The following is a 23,886-nucleotide window of genomic DNA, read 5'->3' as shown; positions in this document are numbered from 1 at the left end:
ACGAGGATATGACACTTGCTGGGAAATTTGTGTTTCTGGACTCCTGGTTTCTGGTCGATGGGCGGGCGTGATGTTATCCAGACTGAACTCGTAAATACGAGTTGGATATGCCAAAGGAATAATGATAAATGCACATACCCACACTGGCTGATTCAACCGATTCGTGGATATATTGGTTACGGCCAAGGCAACTGCATTTCTCGTGTTTTGGTATCACCCGAGACACTCCTGACTTGGCTTTGTCTCGTTGGTATGAGAAGAAATTACGTATTTTCTATCCGCTGTGGCTCCTTGATGAGGATTTGGGTGCACTGCTGGCCTATCTGGTCTTGGTGAATCCTGAAGCCCTAGTTTTCATCCGGAGCCCCTTATAGAACACAGAGGCTGAGATGTCCGGTTCTCCAGCTCAAGTTGGCCATCGGCACCGTCTTCATGGCACCTCTTCGAGTGCATGACAAAAGTCTAATGCTTCAAATCTATCGCTAGTATTATCACTGTCCTCTCAGCATGAAGGCTGAATCTTGAGACGCGCTCCATGTGTCCCCGGCTATGGCAACCCAGGGCCTGCTTTCTCCGCCACCATCATCAGGTTCCTAGGAGAAATCTTAAAATCAAAAATAGGCACAATGTCTACCCCCTTTGCTCCCTGTTCCTTCAAAAACCAGTAGCGATCCAAGGCAATTAAACTCTCAACAACCTTGCAGCAAAGCACGCTAAGCGTCCATAGAATGGCAATCTGACCCTCACAGTCTTTATACCGCTCTTCATAGGCCATCAGATCCGCGGCTGGAACCCTGTCATGAGCTATCTTCAGGCAGTCCATCGATCTACGCGCAAACTTGGCAAAACTAGCAGTGTCCTGCTTCCGGATTCCCCATACCGGCCTCTTTCCATCTTGCCTGCTTACCTCTATTCCCTTGTCGTGCAACAGTTTCTCCAGGATCGCTCGGTGCAAACGACGCTTGCCAAACACCGATTCTCCCTCCTGGTCACATCCGCGACCCGGCCGTTTCCAGTTATTCGGCGCTTGGCAGCCCGCCATGAGAGCAGTAGCACTCAGCACGACATTGCGCTCTCTCAACGCCGCGCTGATGGGGAACCCGGCCGGGCAGCTGGGCGACCGGGGAACGACATGATTATAACAGCAGCCCACCACCGCCAGGGCCTCAATGCAAGGCACCGTGGCAAAGTACCTAATCATGTGCTCTGACAAACTCCCGCACGCGTGGAGACCCACGAGCATGCAGCTCTCGCCATCGGCCCAGTCTTGAATCCGGGACGCCAAACTCGGAGCGCCGTCGATCCAGTGAACAATTTGCTCTAATCTGTGCTCTGGTATTCCCAGGGAGATAGCGACCGCCCGTGACCCAGCGACTTGGGATTCACTGCCGTCAATGGCGAGACATTGCAGCCCGCGGAATAGGTAGGCAAGGCTGATGGACAGGTAGCCCTGGCCGGAGCCCATGTCGACAATGCGGCGAATACCTCTTCTCTGACAGACGTCATGGATATAAGCAGCTCCGGAAGAGACCTCGGACATCTTTTTAGGACCCATGTGAGCGGTCAAGACTTTGGGCAGGGCGACCGCCGGACCAGGGCGCTGGGTGCGAGGAAGCGCGAGCGACTTGAGGGTGCTCAGCCAGGTGGTCAGGGATTCTGGCCGACTGGCAGCGAGTCGAGGCTGCTGTTGGACAAGACGCGAGGCTGGTTCGGCTTCTTCGTCAATGCCGTCGACGAGGTCTTGCTGGGCTAGACGGTAGTCTGGCCACGCGGACCACCACTCGGTCCATTCTTGCGGCAGGGCCTGCCAGCCATTTTGGATCAGGGCGTCGTTGACGTGAATCCCGCCTGTGATCTGACGGACTAGAGGAGTGTCGAGAAAGCTGCACAGATCCGAGGTGTAATTTTCTATGGTGTCGTATGAGCTGGGCAGCGTGGGGGATACCATGGCCTGGAATGTGGATATGATGCTCTTGTGTTGTGGCCATGCCACTTTGGAGCACGAAATTTCTGCCGCTGAAACTTTTTAGTCCTACAGGTTCTGGACTTGAGCTTGGGTCATTATGAGATGATTTAGGTATAGATGATGGTGAAGTGTTGGGATTTTGGTTAGTGCTTTAAACAGGAGCAAAATCTGCAACCACCGGGTGTGGGGTTGAATTGAGTGAATACTAGCAAGTGGGCCAGTTGCCGAGGGCACTAGGCCTAGTTGGGCGTCAACTCAGATTCTCTTATTCGATCCCAAGAGGCTGGTTTCATCTGGCTGCATTTGGTGACAGGCTCGTACTGTGAATTACGGGTGACCGAGCTGGCTTTAAACTAGCCGTATGTCAAGCTATACTTTATGTTACGTTGAGTCTTGTTCTGGATGTCTTCCGGGGTCTTCTGGGAGCGCTGTTCCTAGATTGGCGGGACCCTGAAGGCATTTCCACTACTTTATAGACTTATATTTTAATTTCAGTCCCCCCTATTTAATTAATGCTTCCGTCTTCTTGACCTAGTCTCTTTGCTAAACTGGAGGATCCCCACCCATAAGGGCTGGTCCCTTCATTTCGCTGCCCTGCTCCCACTAGCCAGCTGCTATGTGAATGCAGAAGCTGGCCCAAAGTTTTCTTTTTTTGAAAGAGTAGTGCACAAAGTCCAAGGTAGAAGAAGTATTCACCATTAATTCGCATTCATCTTTAGAGAACCAGTGAGACAGACCAGCCTAGATAGCAGATTCCACCTAACCCTAACCCCGGAGCCGGTCAAAGAGGAGCCTACTAGACAACGAGACAATTTTCCGCCAAATAAAAGGAATCAGAAGTGAATTTTGCAACGATTAGATGCCCGCTTCTGTAATAGACTTACATCTGCGCAGATAACTCGACAGGCTTATTCTTAGCTTGCACCTCGTGAAACTCTGTTGTGCCGCCACCTTGATACTGGTGAACTTCTGCTCCTGGTTGAGCGGCTACTTGGTAAGCGGCGGCATCTCCATATGCCAACTGACTTGTGTTGGATAGCTTCTTGTTTCGCCGATAACGAAGAACAAGCAGAGTGGCCGCGATGCCTAGGATAATCCCAGCCAGAACGGTGCCAACAGCTATGCCAGCAATCGCACCCTCGGATAGAGAAGAAGTCGTCGAGGATTCAGTCGAGGTTTCTGACGGCGTACTAGTTGAGCTAGGCAGTGTAGTAGCTGGCTTCAAATCTGTAGATTCAAAATTGAGCTGAAACATGGGTGCCCACAACGTCACAATAGTCGACGAGACATTGCCGGTAATTTGGACAGGCACCGTAGCAGGGAAAACATAGGAGCCCTGTTCGGAAATACCGCTCGGTCCGCAGGTCGCCGTCGTGACTGTGGTCGTGGTCGGAACAGCATAGCACGTGTTCCCCTGTGAAGTCCAACTTGTGCATGTATATCCACTGCGCGGGCAGAGAGAGTCAATGCCAATGCCGCACGGCACTCGAGGCGTCTTGGAATGGGACTTACGTTGGACAGCAACTTATAGCCGTCTCTGCCGGCAAAATGGAAAATTGAAAACCCCAGTCTGCTCTTTGCGACCCAGTGGCCGAGCATGCTGTTGTCAGAGACCAAAAGCGGGTCCCAGATGTACAGGCCAGGCACTAATTACTAAAAGGTTCTAGAGAAATTAATTTTAAGCTTTAATTAAGCCTTAAAAATAAAATTATTATTAATTATAAAAAAAAGAATTTTTAAGCTTATAAAAACTTAAAAGTTTAAAAATAAATAAAATTATTAAAATATATTTAATTAATTATTAATTTATTATAAAACTATTAGTTTTATTTTTTTAAGTATTTTATTATTATAAAAACTTTTTTAATAAATTTTTTTTTTTAAAGTAATAAATTACTTAATAAAATATTAATAATACTTTTTTATATAACTTAATTTATTTAATTAAATATTACTTTAAAATAAAATTTTAATAATAAATTAATAATTATAAATTAATAATATATATTTAAAAAAAAAAAGTTTAATACTTTTAAAATTATTTTTTTTTAATTACTTATAATATTAATAAAGTTAAGCTTAATATTAATATTAAAATAATAATAAAAAAGCTATAATTTATTTAAAAGTAATATTAACTTTTAATATTTACTTAAAAAATAAAAAAAGCTAAAAAAAACCTTATATAAAAAAAAGCTTAATTTTTTAGAATATTAACTTTTATTATAAATTATAATAATATAATTATTTAATTATATTATAATATATTTAAAATATAATTTAAAGCTTTTATTTATAAAAAAAATACTTATAAAAGCTTATAAACCTTTTTAATTAACCTAAATATAATATTTATAATAAATTACTTAAATTTTATTAATAATATTAATAAAATTATATATATTAATAATTATTTTATTAATAATATAAAATAATAATAAATATATTATATAATAAATAATAAATATATTAACTTTTTTAAGTATACTTAATTTAGCTTTATTTAATAGCTTAAAAAAAAATTAATTAATAAGAATATATATTACTTAAAAGCTATAAAAATATTAATATACTTTAAGTAAAAAAATAATTAGCTTTTTTATAATTATAAAAAGTATTAAATTTATTAAAAAGCTAAGCTATTTAATTATATTTTTAATAAAATCTTAATATATATTTTTATTAATAGCCTTAATTTTATTATAAAAAAGTAAATACTTAGCTAAAAGTTTCTTAAAAATTAAAGCTACTTAAATAGCTAAAATAAAAAAGCTAAAATAATTATTTTTAAGGTAAAAAATAAGTACTTAAAAAAAAAAGCTAATAAAAACCCTAAAAAAATAAATAAATTATAAATTTATAAAAAGTTCTTAAAAAAAAAAGTTAAGATTTAATTTATAATACTTTAATAGTTTTATTTCTTATTATAAATATAATTATATTAATTATATTTTACTTAAATACCTTAAATTTAATTATAATATTTATTATATAAATTAATATATTATAAAAAAGTATTTAACTTATTATAATTATTTAATTATTAATAATAATATTAATAAAATAAATAAAATAAAAATATAAAGCTATAAAGTTATTATAAAATAAGCTAATAATAATTAATTATAAATAAAAGTTTACTTATAAAAAAACTATTATTAATTAATAATAAATATATTATTTAACCTAAATATAAATATAATTTTTATAATATTAAAACTTTTTATATTAAATAATTAAAAATAAGTTATTCTTAATAATAAGCTTTTTAAAAATATAAATTATATATTATTATTTTATTAAAAAATATTAAAATAAATAATTTAAATTAAAAATAATATAAATTACTTTAAATTATATTAATTTTATTAATATATAATAAAAATTAAAAAAACTTAATTTTAAGTAAAAATTAAGCTAATAAATATAAACTTATTATTATAAATTAAAGCTAAAACTATTAAAAATACCTAGTTATATATAAATACTTATAAATTTTTATAAAAAAGTATTAAGCTTATAATAAAACTAAAAAAGCTATAATAATACTAATAATTATTTTAAATTAAATATATTTTATTTTAAAAAAAACCTAAAATATTTATTTTATAAAAATAATTTTCTTAGATATAAGTAATATTAATAATAATAAAGCTATAAAAAAGCTATTAAAAGCTTATAAAAATTATATAAATATTTTTAATATTAAAATAATAATTATTTTCTTAATATTTTTTAAAAAAACTTATATTATTAAATTAAAAAAAAAATTTTATTATAAAAACTTATTTATAATTTAATAAAAAAAAAGCTATAAATACTTTATAAGTATATAATAAGTATAATAAAAAAAAGGTAAATAAAATATTTAATAAGCTTATTAAATACTTTAATTTTTTTTATATTAAAAAAAAATAATTAATTTTAATTATATATAAATTATAAAAGCTTAAATAAAATTATAAAAAAAAATAAAATATTATTATTTTTAATATTAAAAATATTTAATAAACTTAAAAGTATAAAAATATATATAAAAATTAATTATAATAAACTAGCTATACTTATAGCTATATATATATATTATTAAATAATAAAAATAAACTTAAAAAAAAAAAAAGATTTTATTTTTTTTTTATTTTTTTTTAATATATTTTATTTTAATTTAAAGTTTATTTATATTAGGTTTAGTTTAGTTTTATTTAAGGTTTTACTTAGATTTTAAGGTTTTTAATAGCTTAAAGTTTATTTATATTAGGTTTAGGCTAGTTTTACTTAGGATTTTATTTAAATTTAAGCTTTTAGCTTAAGTTTATAATATACTTTTTTACCTATTTATATTATTAAGTAACTTTTTTTTTAAGGCTAATATATATATACTTTACTTTTATTTTTATTTATTTTAACCTTTTTATAAAATATAAAATAGCTTTTTTTAAAAAAATAAAAATATTTTTATTTACTTATTATAATTTTTTTTTTTTTAATTATTTTAATATTTTAATTATTTTAATTAAAATTATTTAATTACCTTTTTATTTATACTTTTATTATTATTTTATTTTAAAATATTTTTTTTAAGTTATTTTATTTATAATATAAAAAAGAAAAAAAAATATTTATTATTATTATTATATTTAATTTAATACTTTTAAATTACTTTTTTAGCTCTAATTATAATTATTACTTAGATAAGTATATTATTAAAAGTAATTTAAATAATAAAAATCTTTTTAATAATAATAAAATACTTAACTTTTATATTTTTTATTATTAATAAATTATAAATATAAATAAAAAAAAGTATATACTTAAATCTAATATAATTTATAAAGCTTATTATAATACTTATAAATATTATTATTAAGAAATATATATTTTTATTAAAAATATAAAATTATATTATTAATAAAAGAAAATTATATACTTATATATTAATAAGTAATATATTATATTTATAGCTTTTAAGAAAAATATAATTAATAATTAAAAAATATATTATATTAGATTTTTAGCTTTATTTACTTTTATTATAAGAAAATTTAGAATTATATTTAATTATACCTATTATAACCCTAAAGTAGTTTAGGCTATTAATACTTATAATTAACTTTTTAACTAGGTTATTATCCTAATAAACACTTTTTTAACCTCTAGCTAATATAAATAAAACTTATTATAAGCTAATAAGCCTATTTTAACTAACTTTTTCTATAAGTAAAGTAATATAATTGCTTTTATTACCTAGATTACTATTAATTAATATAAGTTAATTTAATAATAGCGCTTAATTATATATAAAACTTATTAATTATATTAAGTTATTACTTAGTTTATAACCTTTTTTACTTATTATACTTTTTAGCTTTCTTTTCTTATTATTATTTTAGCTTTTAATAAAAGTATTATTTATTAGCTTACCTTTTTTATTATTATTTTAATTCTTAATAAAAACTTATTTTATAATAATATTAACTTTAATAATTAATATAATATTAATAATAAAAGTAATATTAACCTAATTAATAATAATTTTAGCTTTAATTAATTATTATTTCTTAGTATTTTACTTAATTCTAAGATTTTTTAATATTATACTTTTAATATTATTTAGTTTTAAAAAGCTTAAGCTAATTATATTATTAGGCTTATTTTTATTATATATTTTTTAATTTATATTTTATTTAATATTTATATTTTTAGGTTTTATATTATTTATATTTTATTTAATATTTTTAGTATTTTATATTAAATACTTTTAACTTTTATTATTAATATTTTATATTATTTTAATATTAGCTTATATTTAAGTAATTTTAACTTATTTATTAATTATTAATATATTATATATTATTTTTTTTATTTTATTATTAATTTTTTTACTTTTAATTTTTTTACTTTTATTATACTTTTACTTATTTTAATTATTAAAAAGGTTAATTTGTTACGACCCAGCACGTAGGCTGCAGGTTGGGCCGGCTGCATGGAGCCGCCGGGCGGCACAGGCATGACGGGCCACGGAACATTGGTCGGCACGACAGGACCAATGGGAAGGACGCTCAGTTATTATAAGTGAGCATGCACAACGCTCACCAGTGTTTGGAAGTGAGCATCGAGGATGCTCACCTCCGCGATAACTAGCAACCGTAGTATATAGGGACCCCCAAATTCGCTTCATAGATAGCCTCTAGCTCCTTAGCTTTCAACACAGATCATTACATTGAATAAGCCTCGCTTACAACTCTTTGACTCTGATCACTTGGTTACGGTCTACGACCTATTACCAACGTAACACCCAACTGCTCAGATTGACTGCCCTAGTGGCTCTGCCAACATAAACTACGACTAGTTTATCCCTTGGGAACCTTAGCCGTTACACGTTGAAAGCTCTTGTTCAGACTACTACCGCGTCACTCTGAGCAATACCTGATAACTGTCAACATGGCACCACGCGAGACTACCACCGCATCTGGATCCAATGAAACCCGAGAGGGACCAACCACCATCTCTGCTCACGACATGCTTGCTGAGATCATACGCCTTCGGGAACGGGTCCAACAGATGGAAGAAGAACGGCAGGAACAAGCCACGACTGCGGCCACAATTAAAAAGGACTTGGGAGAAATCCTTAGACCCAGGTCACCAGGACCGTACGACGGATCCCCGGGTGCGCTTCAAGGATTCCTCACTCAACTCAGGGCTTACCACCGACAATTCCCGACCAAAATGGAAGAATCCTCTGCCAAGGTACTGCACGCAGGAGGGTGTATGACGGGAGTGGCACTCGCATGGTTTGAACCCATTATGAGGGACTACCTTAACAAAGAAAAAGACGACCGCGAAGAAGAAACCAACACCATTTTCGAAAGTTACGATGAATTCGAAAAAGCTATCAAAAAGGCCTTTGGAACAGTTGACGAAGCTAGGGCTGCTGAGTACTACATCGACGGGCTCAAGCAGAAGGGATCGGCATCCGATTATGCCGCTCGCTTCAGACAACTTGCATCTCAGCTTGACTGGGAGGACGAACCTCTTATGTCAGCTTTCTATAAAGGACTTAAGGAAGAAGTCAAAGATGAACTCTACAGGGAGAACAGACCAGACAACTTATCGGACTACATCGCTATGGCGGTACGAATCGACGACAGACAGTATCAGCGACGCATACAGAAGAAACAGGGTAAAGGAACCTGGAGCCCTGCCAAAGGGAAGAGTTACCAAGCCAATCAACGCAGAAAGCGTGACGAACCTATTGCCTATGGTCACACTCTTAACCCTGGACGAATGGAGCTTGACGCTACCAAGAAAGACGACAAAAAGGAAAAGAAATGCTACAACTGCGGAAAACCAGGACATTTCGCCAATAAATGCAAGAAACCCAGGAAAGAATGGAAGCCAGTACCAGAAGGAGGTAAGAAACAACTCAATTCTACTAACCAACAGAAAATCGAAGTTACCGAATCAGAGGTGGAACATAAGAACCTCAACTGGACCTTCTGCTATGACGACAACTGCTACGTTCACATGAGCAGCAAACAAGAAAGAGGATGGTTTCCAAAAGAACCAAGAAAACCAAAGAAGAAAATTATGAACTTCATAGGAAACGGACTGCAAGTAGCCAAACAACTGGTACAAGAAGACCTGGACGAACAATCAATGGAAAAGAGAACGCTTGCAATGACGGGACGAAAGGAACTCCATGAACCAAAATCGCCAGAATATTTGGACGAAGACTCGCACCAAGAAATTCTCGATTGGGTGCGACAACAAGCAGAAGCAAGGAAGAATCGAAGGGAACAACAATATAGGGAGGAGCAAGACGCACAAATCCTCACCACCTTCGACGAACCGGAAGATAGAGTAAGGGAAATGAGCGTCGATGACGACAACGCAATCCTAGATACTCCAGAAGCGTCCGAAGACGAACGAAGCGAGGAAGAAACGCCTGCAAGGCTGACAGCCACACAAGAACAAGCTGTACAGCGATATTTCCCCGCACCAACAGGAAAACATTTCGCAATTCCTATTCTAGCAGTGGACACCACCACGGCAATGGAAAACCAGACACTATGGTTTCCGGAAGGAGAGAAGGAAGACGATCCTAGACTCTCACCAAGACACGCGGAACATACACGTTTAGCATGGGCATCATGCGCGTTTGCAATGTGCCAGGCACACTTTCAAACCAAGGCACGATTGGATGCGTTTCCGATCAGGATGAAAGGATATCCGATCAAAGCACCATACTTCAGATGGGAACTCCTAGAATGGAGAGTGAAGATAATCAATAACGATCAAACGATGACCTTGGAACCCGATTCAAACACACCCATCAAATGCCGAGCTCATACAGATCCTACGGACGTATGTGAATCAGACACATGCCAGTTACATGTACATACGAAGAACAGGCAGTGGCATCAGTATGTGTATGAGGGAAAAATCCCAACACACAGAAGGGAGTTACTACTCAAGTCACCTCGATGTGAAACAAAAGACCACATGGTATGCCCACTACCTAATTGTTCAGAACATATGGTAGATAAGGCCAGGGAATGGCACAAGTGGCAATGTGGAACACCAGCAGCATACAAACGGACACAGCGAGCATTAGACATACTCGAACAGAAAGACCCCAGGGGAACCACAGAATCAACATACCACAGTGAACAACAGTTGGATAAGTGGTACAACGAACAGAAGTTCAACCCCAGATGCAACAGGAAATATGCGGTAAACTGCGACAACCCAAGATGCGAAAAACACGGAGAAATGAAAAACCAAATTTACAATCGCCTATGTCAAATGTTTGACGATGGGTTTTGCTTCAAGCACCCGCAAAACGGAACTGGACCTACAGAATGGTACCAAGAAATGAAACGACAAATCGCAGAAGAATCTATTCCGGAAAACTCAAAAAACGAGGCACGCCATCTGTAAAAGGGCTACAGGCTGGCATGAAAAGAAAGACGCTAATGACCCTCAACGCAACCCAGAACGGACGAAGCGACAAAATGGTATTAGACGCCGAAGTCATGGGACATCGCGTTCGCATACTTGTGGACAGTGGCGCGATGGGCAACTATATCTCACCCAGAGTTGTGAATCGTTACCAACTACCGTGGAAACACAAAGAGGCACCATACGAGTTAACTGATATCGAAGGAAAACTTTTTGCCTATAATGACGGAATCATTAACCAAGAGACTGATCATCTCGAAGTACAGATTCAAAGTCATTCAGAAGTGATTCAACTCGATGTTATGGACGTATCGGAACACGACCTAGTGTTAGGGTACCCATGGTTATGGGAGAGTAACCCACTGATCAACTGGAGGACAGGCCAACTGAAGTGGAACGAGACTTCAGGCCAACAGAATCAGCAGAATTCGGAAGAAAGAACGAAATTTCGTCATAACTTAGCTCATGAACAGAGTTCTGAAGAAAAAGAACCTTCAAGCAAGTTATCCAAGGACCAACGACAACAAACAAGCGGCAGAAAAGCAGTCAAAACAATTGGATCCACCGTAACGACCTCGACGGCGCTACAAACCGGGATACGAACAACAATAAGCAACAAGAAGACAAAAGCCAAGATCCGAAAGGTTATTGCCACCTTAAGGAAAGACCTCGCGAACACAAACAAGAAACTCGAAGGAGAAAAGAGGAACGAGAACGATAAAGACGACAAAAGCCCAATAACGAAAGAAGAAAGACTCAAGAATATCCCTAAGGAATACCGGAAATACGAAAAATTATTCGCAGAAGAATTAGAAACCGGATTACCAGAACACAGCCAATGGGATCATCAGATTGAATTGATAGACGGAAAGTCGACAACATTCCATAAGATTTACAACTTAAACGCAAGAGAACTCGAAACACTACGGGAGTACATCGACGAGATGTTAGCGAAAGGCTACATCAGAGCATCCACATCAGAAGCTGGATACCCAGTTATGTTTGTTCCAAAGAAAAACGGGAAACTGCGGTTAGTAGTGGACTATCGGCGATTGAACGCGATTACCATGAAGGATCGAACACCGTTGCCACTAATATCGGAACTACGGGACCGATTGCACGGAATGAATTGGTTCACCGCTTTGGACCTGAAGGGAGCATACAATTTGATTCGAATAAAGAAAGGCCATGAATGGAAGACAGCCTTTAGAACGAAGTTCGGACTATTCGAATACCTGGTAATGCCATTCGGGCTTACCAACGCACCAGCGACATTCCAACGAATGATCAACAGCGTACTACGAAAATATTTGGACAATTTTGTGGTAGTGTATCTGGACGATATACTGATCTTCTCAAAAACCCTGGAAGACCACAAAAGACATGTACACAAGGTACTACAAGCGCTACAAGACGCGAAGTTACTAGTGGAACCAGCAAAAAGCAAATTCCATACCCAGGAAGTAGACTTCCTAGGACACACGATACGACCAAACGAGATACGAATGGAAAAGACAAAGATTGAGGCAGTAAGGAACTGGCCAACACCGAAGAATGTCAAGGACATACAAAGCTTTAGAGGCTTTGCGAACTATTACAGGAGATTCATCAAGAGCTACGGCGAAATCGCAGCACCCTTGGATGAACTCACCAAGAAGGATAAGCAGTGGAATTGGAACGATGAGGCGCAATGTGCCTTTGACAAGATCAAAGAACTCATCACATCCGAACCTGTTTTGAGAACCTTCGACCCAGAAAAAGAAACGGAACTAGAAACCGACTCATCAGACTTTGCTCTAGGAGCACAAGTTGGACAAAGAGACGATGACGGAAAACTACACCCTATTGCGTTCTACTCGAAGAAACTTCATGGAGCAGAACTCAACTACCCCATCTACGACAAAGAATTCCTAGCAATCATCAATGCTTTCAAGGAATTTAGACACTATCTCATGGGAAGCAAACACAAAGTTAAGGTGTATACCGATCATAAGAACATCTCTCATTTTGCGACGACGCAACAATTGAATGGACGACAAATTCGATGGGCCGAATATCTTTCAGAATTCGACTACGAAATCATCCATCGAAAAGGATCCGAGAACGGACGAGCAGACGCTCTAAGTCGAAGAAGCGACTACGATACAGGAGTACCTACAGCAACAGGACCACTCCTTGAGATCAATAAAAATGGCAATTTCCAGCAGAAACAACTGAATGCCATATTGAAAGTACAGAAAGAAGACCCAGTATACGGCAAAATACACCAATGGGCAACAGACAATATACAACACATTGGGGACGTACCGACGGGATGCACATGCCACCCAGGAGGAGTACCAATGTATGGAGAGAAAATCTGGATACCACCAGAATTACAAGAAGAATGCATCAAAGAAATGCATGAACATCCAGTCTACGGACATCAAGGAATCCGCAAGACACTGGATAAGATACGACGACAATACGATTTCTCAGGAATCAAGAAAATGGTCGAAAAGGTTGTCAACGAATGCATACAATGCGGAAAAAGTAAGGCTTCACGACATAAGCCATACGGAGAACTGCAACCATTACCAGTACCAACACGACCATGGGAATCGATAGCTTTCGATCATATTACGAAGCTACCAATGTCAAAAGAACCAATGACCAACGTGGAATATGACAGCATATTCGTGGTCACGGATAGACTCACAAAATACGGATACTTTTTACCGTACAGAGAAGCAAGCAATGCAGAAGAACTTGCATATGTGTTCTTACGAACAATAGCAAGTAACCATGGACTGCCAGAAGAAATCATATCGGACAGAGGAAGTACATTTACTTCTAAGTTTTGGCAAGCACTTATGGCACAACTTGGAACGAATCACAAGTTAAGCACCGCATACCATCCACAGACAGATGGACAGACGGAAAGATTGAACCAGACGCTTGAACAGTATCTACGATGTTACATCAATCATCAACAGGACGATTGGGTTAAATGGTTACCTACAGCGCAATTGGCTTACAATAGCTCGATATCAGAATCGACAAAGCAAACACCAGCCTACGCCAATTACGGATTTAATCCCGAAGTATTTCGAACACAGCGCGAAGGACCGCAAGCAGAACGAGCGATGCTGCAAGCAGATGAACTGAAGAGATTGCACGAAGAAATGCGACACGAATTGGAATTCGTACGAAACAGAATGGCACAATACCATAATCGTAAAAGATCGAAGGGACCAATCTTTGGGGAGGGAGACATGGTCTACCTACTCCGACGAAACATCAAAACAACGCGACCAAGCGACAAATTGGACTACAAAAAATTAGGACCATTCGCTATCAAGAAAAGAATATCGACAAACAACTACGAACTTTCATTACCAAAGACTATGAGGAATCATCCTATAGTACACATTTCACTTCTTGAGAAAGCACCAAACAATGCACCAGCAGAAGAAGACATCGAAGTCATGAACGAAACGGAATATGAAGTAGAACGGATCTTAGACATGAGGACAAGAAACAAAACACGCCAATATCTCATTAAATGGAAAAGCTATGGAGACGAGGAAAACACATGGGAACCTACGGAGCACCTGAAGAATTGCCAGCACCTATTACGGCAGTATCACCAGCAGCATTCAACAAGGCATCCCCAAACACAGCGTTCCAATCCAACACGTCAATAGCGCCTAGAGATTGCGCATCGATAACAGCCTCGGATTCGCGACGCTCCTCCTCCTCCAACTCATCCAGCGATTGCAGACCCAAGCGAGTCATTTGTTGACCCTTGGTAACCAACTGCCGCTTTTGGCGGCGCAGTCGCGCTAGACGGGCCAGCGCTTCATTCAACTCAGCCTGAGCCTTGAGCATTTGCTCTTCCGCTCTCTCTTCCTCCTGATCCAAACGTTTCGATTCGGAAATAATGCGACCAACTACAAGGACACTCATTAGCAAAAAACAGTGACACACAAAAAGGACACCTACGCGAGCTAATCGCGACACCAGAAGCATCACAGGAACGCCCCCGCCGCACGCATTCCCCGCACTTGGAGGAACGCTCAATCATCTTGCAACGAAGACCACGGGCGGAACAAAAGGAACACGGCATGACGTCGTAACCAAACGATTCAATGGAATCAGCCAAGCGATCGTTCCGTAAGGTAGAAGGAGCCTTCAACGAGGGATCTTTTCGCTTTCGGGTACGAGGAACGACGGTACGACTGGACATGGCGTCAGAAGGACATCACAAAGGATGAAAAGAAAGAGGAACTTACCAACGAAAAGAAAAGGGCAGAGGAACTACTTATGAAACAAGGCCTAGGTCTTGAGGACAAGACCATGGGAGAGGGGACATCGTGTTACGACCCAGCACGTAGGCTGCAGGTTGGGCCGGCTGCATGGAGCCGCCGGGCGGCACAGGCATGACGGGCCACGGAACATTGGTCGGCACGACAGGACCAATGGGAAGGACGCTCAGTTATTATAAGTGAGCATGCACAACGCTCACCAGTGTTTGGAAGTGAGCATCGAGGATGCTCACCTCCGCGATAACTAGCAACCGTAGTATATAGGGACCCCCAAATTCGCTTCATAGATAGCCTCTAGCTCCTTAGCTTTCAACACAGATCATTACATTGAATAAGCCTCGCTTACAACTCTTTGACTCTGATCACTTGGTTACGGTCTACGACCTATTACCAACGTAACACCCAACTGCTCAGATTGACTGCCCTAGTGGCTCTGCCAACATAAACTACGACTAGTTTATCCCTTGGGAACCTTAGCCGTTACATAATTAAACTTTTTTTATTAAGGTTTTTAGCTTTTATATATTTAATTAGAACTTTATTATATTTAATTACCTTATATTTTATATTATATTACTTTTATTTTTCTTTTATTTAGCCTAATTATAAGGTATTAATACTTTTAGTTTTTAGGTTTTTTTAACTTATACTTTTAGTTTAATTTTAGCTTAGCTTTAAGTAATTTCTTTTTAGTTTTTAATAATATTTAATAAAATTTTATTATAATAATATATTTTTTTATATTTATTTTAATTTTTATAATATATTACTTTATTTATTATTATATTTAATTTATACTTATTTTTAAGTAATATATATAAGCTAAAAGCTTTACTTTTCTTAAAGTATTTTACTTAATTTATAATATTTACTTAATAATAAATATATAATTTAATAGCTTTTTATTATTAATTAATATTTATTTATATTAAATTAAAAAGCTAAAATAATATTTCTTTTATTTTTTTTTATAATAAAAGTTTATACTTAGCTTATATTATTTTTATATTAGTTTTAATACTTTTAAGTATATAATTTATTATATTAACTTTTATTATTTTTTAATTTAAATAATTTTAAAAAAAAAAATAAATAACTTTATATAGCTTTATTATATTTTTAAATTAGATTTTATAAATATTTTTTACTTTTATAAGCTTTTTTTTTATATAAAAATTATTAGGTTTTTATTTTATAATATTATAACTTAAATATAACTTAAAGTTAATATAAGCTTATTATTTTTATTTTTATTTTATAATAATATAATTTAGGTATAATATAAAGCTAATATAAGCTTATTATTTTAATAAATATCTCTTTAATAAGTTTTAAAATAATTTAATATTTTAGTATTTTATATATTTTTTAATAGCTTTTATATTAATTAAATATAACTCTTTTATTTTATTAATATATTTTATTTATATTTTTATTAAAATATATTTTTAATTATTAGAATTTTTTTTATTATAAATTTTATAATTACTTAGCTATTTATTTTATTATTTATTTATATTAGCTTTAATTTTAATTTAAAGTTTAAAAGCTTTTAGCTTAAAAGTAAATTAAAGGCTATTTATTTTAAGAAATTTATATAAAATATTAAGTAAATATTTTTTAAAATATTTAATTAAATAATTAATAATAATAATATTTTTATAACTTTATATTTTATTATAATTTAATTTAATTTTTTATTTAGTTTATTTATTTTAATATTATATAAGTTTAATTATATAATATTTTTTTTAAACTTTTTTATAAGTTATTATTATTTATTTATTAAGTTCTAGAATTATTATTAATTAAATATTATAATAATTTAAGCTAGATTTATTCCTTTTTATAAGTAATTAATAAATATAATTACTTTACTTTTAATTAAAATTATAAACTTATATAAATAAAAAAGTTTTTAAATTAAAAGTATATTAAACTTATATAAAACTTTATTTAAGCTTATTTTAATTATTATTAAGTTATAATTATTTAATACTAATTAATAAGCTATAAAATATTTAGTTTAATTAAATTATTTAAAGCTAATTATAATTTATAAAATTACTTATACTTTTTAATTTACTCTTTTTATTTTATTATTTATTTAGAGGTAATATATTATAAAAAAAAATTATATAATTTTTATTAATATATATAATATTATTTAAAACTTACTTAATTAATTTAATTTTTAATTTATAATAATTTATATAAGAAATTTATAAAACTTTTATTAATATTATTTAAAGTATTTTATATATATTTTAGCTTTTATTAATATTATAATTTTAAGCTAAATATATTTAAATAATTAGTTTATAATAATTATTAGATATTTAATATTCCTTTTTTTTTAGGCTAAAAGGTTTATTATAAAGTTAATTAAAATTTATAACTAATATTAGTTTATAATTAATATAAGTTATAATAATTTTTATTAAAGTTAATAGCTTTTATACTTATTATAATAATAATAATTTCTTATAAATTATATAATATTTTAAAATATTTTATTTTAATAATATTCTTATTATAATAGCTTAAAAATTATATTTTTCTTAAAATAGCTTATTAAAAAAAAGTTATATATATATTATATTAAAGTTATTATAAGTAGCTTTTACTTTAAAACCTAAATATAGCTTTAAAATAATAATATATTATATATAAAAAAAGTATAGTTTATAATTTACTTATAAGTATTTATATTTTAAGAAAACTTATAAGTATTTTCTTAAATAGCTTTAATATAATATATTATTATTTTATTATATAAGGTATTTTAATTTTATAAGCTTTATAAATATAAATTATTAAAAAATTTTTTTCTTAAAAAAAACCTAGTTATTTTACTTATTTTTTTTTAATTATTTTTATATTATAATTAATTATTAAGTAATAAAAGCTATATATTTATAAATTATATAATATTATTAAAATAAAATAATAATAGGTTTTTATTTTAGTTTTATTTAAAAAATATATTTAAGTATTATACTTATAAGCTAGATTTATATTAAAAATAAAAATTAAATAAAAATAATATTTTAGCTTATTATACCTAATATTTTAATATTTTTTTTAATATTATAAAATATTTTAGATTTTTATAATTAATAAAAATTATAAATAAATTAATAATACTTTAAAATTTTATTAATTATAATTTTAAATAAAAAATAATTATTAATAACTTTTTATTATAAATTATATAATTTTTTTTTAAAATTATTAGTTTTATAAAATAATATATTATTAAGTAAAATACCTTATTAATAATTTATAATAAGTATTTTTTTAAGATATTAATTAAGTAATTTACTTTAATTATTATTTTTTTAATAAAATTTTATTATTTTAAAACTAAGTAAAAAATAAATACTTTTTTTAATATTTTAAAAGCCTTATTATACTTAATTAATTATTAAAAAAATATATTTTTTTTTAGTAATTTTAAAAGTAATTTTATAAAAAAAAAAAAATTTAAAATAAAATCCTAATAAAAATTAATAAAATCTAAGAATTTTTAGATTTTTTTTTTATATATTAAGGGTTTTTAATTTTATATAACTTTAATTTTTTTTAAGTTAAAGTAAATTTTTTTATTTATATAAATAATAAACCTTAAATATTTAACTTTTTAAATATAAAATATATATTTTTTTATATTAAAATATAATTTAATTATATAAAACTTTATAAGTATATTATATACCTTTTATATATAGTTTTTTTATAAGCTTTTTAAGTAAATAAAAATATTATTAAAATATATTATAATAAAATTACTTAAAGTTTTTTTTAAGGTATTATTAATATATTATTAAAATATTATAAAAGTACTTATTAACTTAAATAAGTAAATTAACTACTTAAAAAGTTTAAATTAAGTTTAAAATATAATTAAAAGCTTTTTATTTAATATAATTTAAAATTTATAAAATATTAATTAAATATTTAGTTTTATAAATTACTTAATTTTAAAAAAAAAATATAATATTTTTTTAATAAGTAAAAGTAAGTAATAATTTTATTTTATTACTTTATTTAAAGTATAATAATTTATATAAAACTATTATTTTTCTTTTAATTTTTTAGCTAATAATATTAAGATTATAGCTAATAAAAAGCTTACCCTAATTTATCTTTTATTTATTAGGTTTATAATTTACTTTTTAATTTCTAATAAATATTCTTATAATATATTATAAAGTAATATTTATAGTAAATCTAGATTAATTTTATCTAGATACTACTTTAATTATATATAATAGTTTAATTAGCTCTAATATAAAAGTAGCTTATTTACTTTTTTTTAGTTAAAAAGGTTCTAGAAGTCCTATAAGTTATAGGGAAGCTAGAGTAGTTTTTCTTACTATTAATTTAAATTAGCTTTTTATATATATAGTATTAATATTATTTTATATAAGCTTATAACTATTAATTAATACTTTTTTTTTATTTTTTAGGCTTATTAAATAATACTAATAAATATTAACCTTATTATTAATATTATAAGCTTTTAGGTCCCTTAATTACTTAACCCTTAAATTATTAAGTTATTTATAATATTAATTATAATTTTTTTTTAATTAATTATATACTTATATTATATTATATTATTTATAATATTTTTAGTATAATATTTTATATAAAGCCTAGTATTATATATATTATTATTAGGAATTTTTAGTTATTTATATTTATCTTAAATTATATTAAGTAAAAAATTAAAAAATATAATTTTTATTATATTATTTTTTTTTTTTATTTTTATTATAATATATATTTATTATTATTTACTTAATAAAATTAAATTTAATTTTATATATTATATAAATTTTTTACTTATTATTATATAATAATTATAGCTTATATTTACTTAAATATTTATAAACTTTAAAAAGTTAATTAATATAAAAACTAAAAAAAATAATATATTTATTTTTAATTTATTTTTTTTTAGTTTTTATTTTTTATATAATATATTTTTTAGTTTATAATTATTATTATATTATAATACTTTTAATAAAAAATTTATTATAAAAGTATTTTATTTCTTAATAGCTTTTTATTTTTATTTATATTAAAAATAAAATTTTTTATTATTATTTTTTTTATATTAGATATTTATAAATATTAAAAAAAAATATATACTTTAAAATATAATAGCTTATAAATTTATAATATAAGTATTTTTTTTTTATATTATTAATTAATTATATTAATTAATATTTAATAAACTTATTTTTTTTATTAGTTTTAAAGGTAATTATAACTTATATTTTTTTTAAGCCTGGCTTAAAACTCTAATTTACTTATATTTATTATAATTATATTTTTATTATTATATTATTTTCTTTTAAGGTTTATATTATATTTATTTTATTTATTATAAAATTTCTCTTTTAATTATAATAATTTAATATTTATAATTATATTATAAAAATAAGCTATTATTTTAATATATTTAAAATATAATATTTTTTAATTAATAATTTTTTTTTATATATATTTATTAAAAAATTATTATAATTTTATTAACTTAATAAAATTCTTTTATTTAAGGCTTTTAATAAATATAATTTTATTTTTAAATTAAATAAAAAAATTTATAAATAATTTATTTTATTATTATTTTATTTAATTAAGCTTAATAAAAGCTATTTTTTTTATAAAAATTAATATATATAATAGCTAAATAACCTAAAAATATAATTAGATTATAATTAACTTTTTTATTATTATTAAAGTAAAAAGCTATTTAGCTTTAAATTTTAATTAAAAAGTTTTAAAAAATAAAAGCTTATTAATTATAATTATTACCTATAAATATTATATTTATAATTAACTTATATTATATTAGGCTTTTTTAAGCTATAAATATAGTTTTATTATTATTAAATAAAGCTTTTATTAGAATTAATTTATACTTTACTTAAAAGCTAATATAAACTAGTATTATTATTATAAAAAAAATTTATATTATTTAGTTTTTAAGAAAAAAATATTATTTAATAAGCTTATAAAGCTTTTATATCTAAGTAATAATAACTTCTTAAAGTATTATAATATTACTTTAAAAGCTATTAATTAATATAATATTTTTAGATATAAATAAGCCTAGTTTTATATTAATTATTTATTTTATAAAATTATTTATAATAAAGTTTATTTTTTATAATAAACTAATTATATTTATAATTATATATATATATTATTAAATAATAAAAATAAACTTAAAAAAAAAAAAAAAAAGTTTTATTTTTTTTTTATTTTTCTTAATATATTTTATTTTAATTTAAAGTTTATTTATATTAGGTTTAATTTAGCTTTACTTAGGATTTTACTTAAACCTTAAAGTTTTTAATAGCTTAAAATTTATTTATACTAGGTCTAGGCCGGCTTTACTTAGAATTTTACCTAGATCTAAGCCTCTAGCTTAAGTCTATAATATTAACCTTAAAAATACTTATTATTAATTATATATTTATAAGGGAAATAAGTAAAAAACTACTTTTTAATACTAATATAATTACTTTAAATACCTAATTATACCTTTTAAATTTATTAATATATTAGTTACTTTTTAAGAATATATTAATAACTTATTAAGCCTTTTAATTAATATAATTTATATAATTTACTTTAATAATATTTTAATATATAATAATAAAATTATAAAATATAAATAATATATTAAAAAAGTACTAAAAAAGCTTTAAGTAATAAGATTATATATTAACCTTAAAAAATATAAATTTTTTAATATTAAGGTATTTTTTTTAAAATTTATTATAAATAATAATAAAATTAAAATAAAACCTAAATATATTTAAGCTATTATAAATTAATTATAACTTAATAATATAATAAAAATCTTATTATTTTTAGAATTTATTAGGTTTTATTAAAGGTTTATTAAAAATTATAATAAAATTATAATATTATTAATAAACCTAATTAAAAAAAAAAAAAAGTAAATTATAATTACTTAATAATATATTAATTATATTTAATAAACTTAAAAGCTATTTTTAAAAGGCTTTAATTCTAATATACTTTAACTTTAAAGCTTATTTTAAAATAAAAATAAATGTTTTTAATTTTATTATTAATATAATATTAATATAATTATTATTAAAATACTAGTATTTAATAGTATTTATATTAAGAAAATTAAATAGCTTAAAGCTATATTATATTATTTTAAATACTAAGCTATTAGCTATTTAAGAGTTTTTTTATATATAAAAATATTATTTAGCTTACTTAAAGCACTTAATTAAAGTAATAATAAATTACTTAAATTATAAATACTTAAAATTAAAGTTAAAATTAATTAATAAATAAGTTATAATATTAAATAAGTTATATTTATATAACTTTATTATTAAATATTACCTAAAAAAGCTTAATCTAATAAATAATTTATTTAAAAAAGCTAATTATTATAATAAAAATACTATTAAATAAAAAAAAGCTTTATAATTATTATTTTTTTTAAGAAATTTATAAAAAATAAGCTATAAAATTATACTTTTAAAAATAAGAAAGTAATTATATTTTATAAAAAACTATAAATAAAAAAAAGCTAATAAAATTTTAAGCTAGTATTATATATATTACTTATAAGGTAAAAACCTAGTAATAATCTAGTTATAAGGCTTTTAGTAATAAAAAGAATTTTAGCTAGATTATAAATTCTTAAAATAAGTAAAAATAAAAAAGCAGCTAAAATAGCTTTTTTTACCTTAAATTTATTAATTAAAATATAATAAAAAAATGATTTTATAATATAAAAAAAATAATTATTAGCTTATAATATTATAATTATTATTAAAAAAAACTAAAAAGTTAACCTAAAAAGCCTACTTTACTTTAAGAGTTAAGTATATATTTTTTTAGGTTTTTATAAAAAAATTCTAATATTAATATATAATAATATTATAATAAAATATTAAAGTATAATAAAAACCTTAAAAAAAGTTATAAGCTAGTATTTTTAAAAAAAATATAAAAGCTAATATTAAAAAGTATATTATTAAGTACTTAAATTATTAATTATTAAAATTAAAGTTATATAAGCTATATAATAAATTAATAATATTATTAATACTAGATTACTTTTTTTAAAAGCTTTTAATAAATTTTATTATAAAATTACCTTTTATAAGTATATATAATAATAAGGTTTATAATTTAATTTTTATAATTATTAATAGGTTTTTTAAATATATTATATATATATTAGTATTTAAGATAATTATTAATAATAAATTTATTATAATTTTTTTATAATAAGTATTCTAAAAATATAAAATACTAAAAAGTATTATAAGTAATTATAATATAATTTTTATTAGTTAGTTTTAAAAAATATTTTATTATTTATTAATAATAAAATAATAATTTAATATTATTTTTTACTTATAAATTAATAATTAAATAAAGTATTAAAACTAATTATTAGAATATTATTTTTAAGCTTTTAGAAGTTTTAAGTAAAATAACTAAAAAAAACTAATTATTATTAGCTTAATATACTTATAATATAAGCTATTATATAAATTATAATTATATTTTTATAAAAGTATTATAAAATTATATATTATAAAAATTAATTTATATTATAAAACTTTTAAATAT

The 23,886-nt window shown here is 27.6% G+C and overlaps 3 protein-coding genes across 3 annotated transcripts; 1 reads left to right on the top strand and 2 right to left on the bottom strand.

Annotated features, from left to right (window-relative positions):
• Positions 1-547: 547 nt before the first annotated feature.
• On the bottom strand, positions 548-1,948 carry G6M90_00g005680 (uncharacterized protein; the record flags this gene model as incomplete). Its single annotated transcript, XM_014694450.1, has 1 exon — positions 548-1,948. The coding sequence occupies one exon, from the start codon at positions 1,946-1,948 to the stop codon at positions 548-550; it is 1,401 nt and encodes a 466-aa protein (XP_014549936.1).
• Positions 1,949-2,846: 898 nt separating this feature from the next.
• G6M90_00g005670 (uncharacterized protein) lies at positions 2,847-3,565 on the bottom strand (the record flags this gene model as incomplete). The annotated part of the gene is made up of 2 exons (XM_066129601.1): positions 2,847-3,380; positions 3,479-3,565. The coding sequence occupies 2 exons, from the start codon at positions 3,563-3,565 to the stop codon at positions 2,847-2,849; spliced, it is 621 nt and encodes a 206-aa protein (XP_065985975.1).
• Positions 3,566-8,407: 4,842 nt separating this feature from the next.
• Positions 8,408-17,599, top strand: Tf2-12_1 (Transposon Tf2-12 polyprotein; the record flags this gene model as incomplete). The annotated part of the gene is made up of 3 exons (XM_066129600.1): positions 8,408-10,330; positions 10,963-14,605; positions 17,595-17,599. 3 exons carry the CDS (start codon positions 8,408-8,410, stop codon positions 17,597-17,599), a joined length of 5,571 nt encoding a protein of 1,856 aa, XP_065985698.1.
• Between the last annotated feature and the right edge of the window lie 6,287 nt (positions 17,600-23,886).

The sequence above is a fragment of the Metarhizium brunneum genome, chromosome 1 (genome assembly GCF_013426205.1).
Source record: "Metarhizium brunneum chromosome 1, complete sequence".
Taxonomy (NCBI): domain Eukaryota; kingdom Fungi; phylum Ascomycota; class Sordariomycetes; order Hypocreales; family Clavicipitaceae; genus Metarhizium; species Metarhizium brunneum.
The sequence above is the reverse complement of the archived record's forward strand: the minus strand, read 5'-3'. Positions and strand labels throughout refer to the sequence as shown.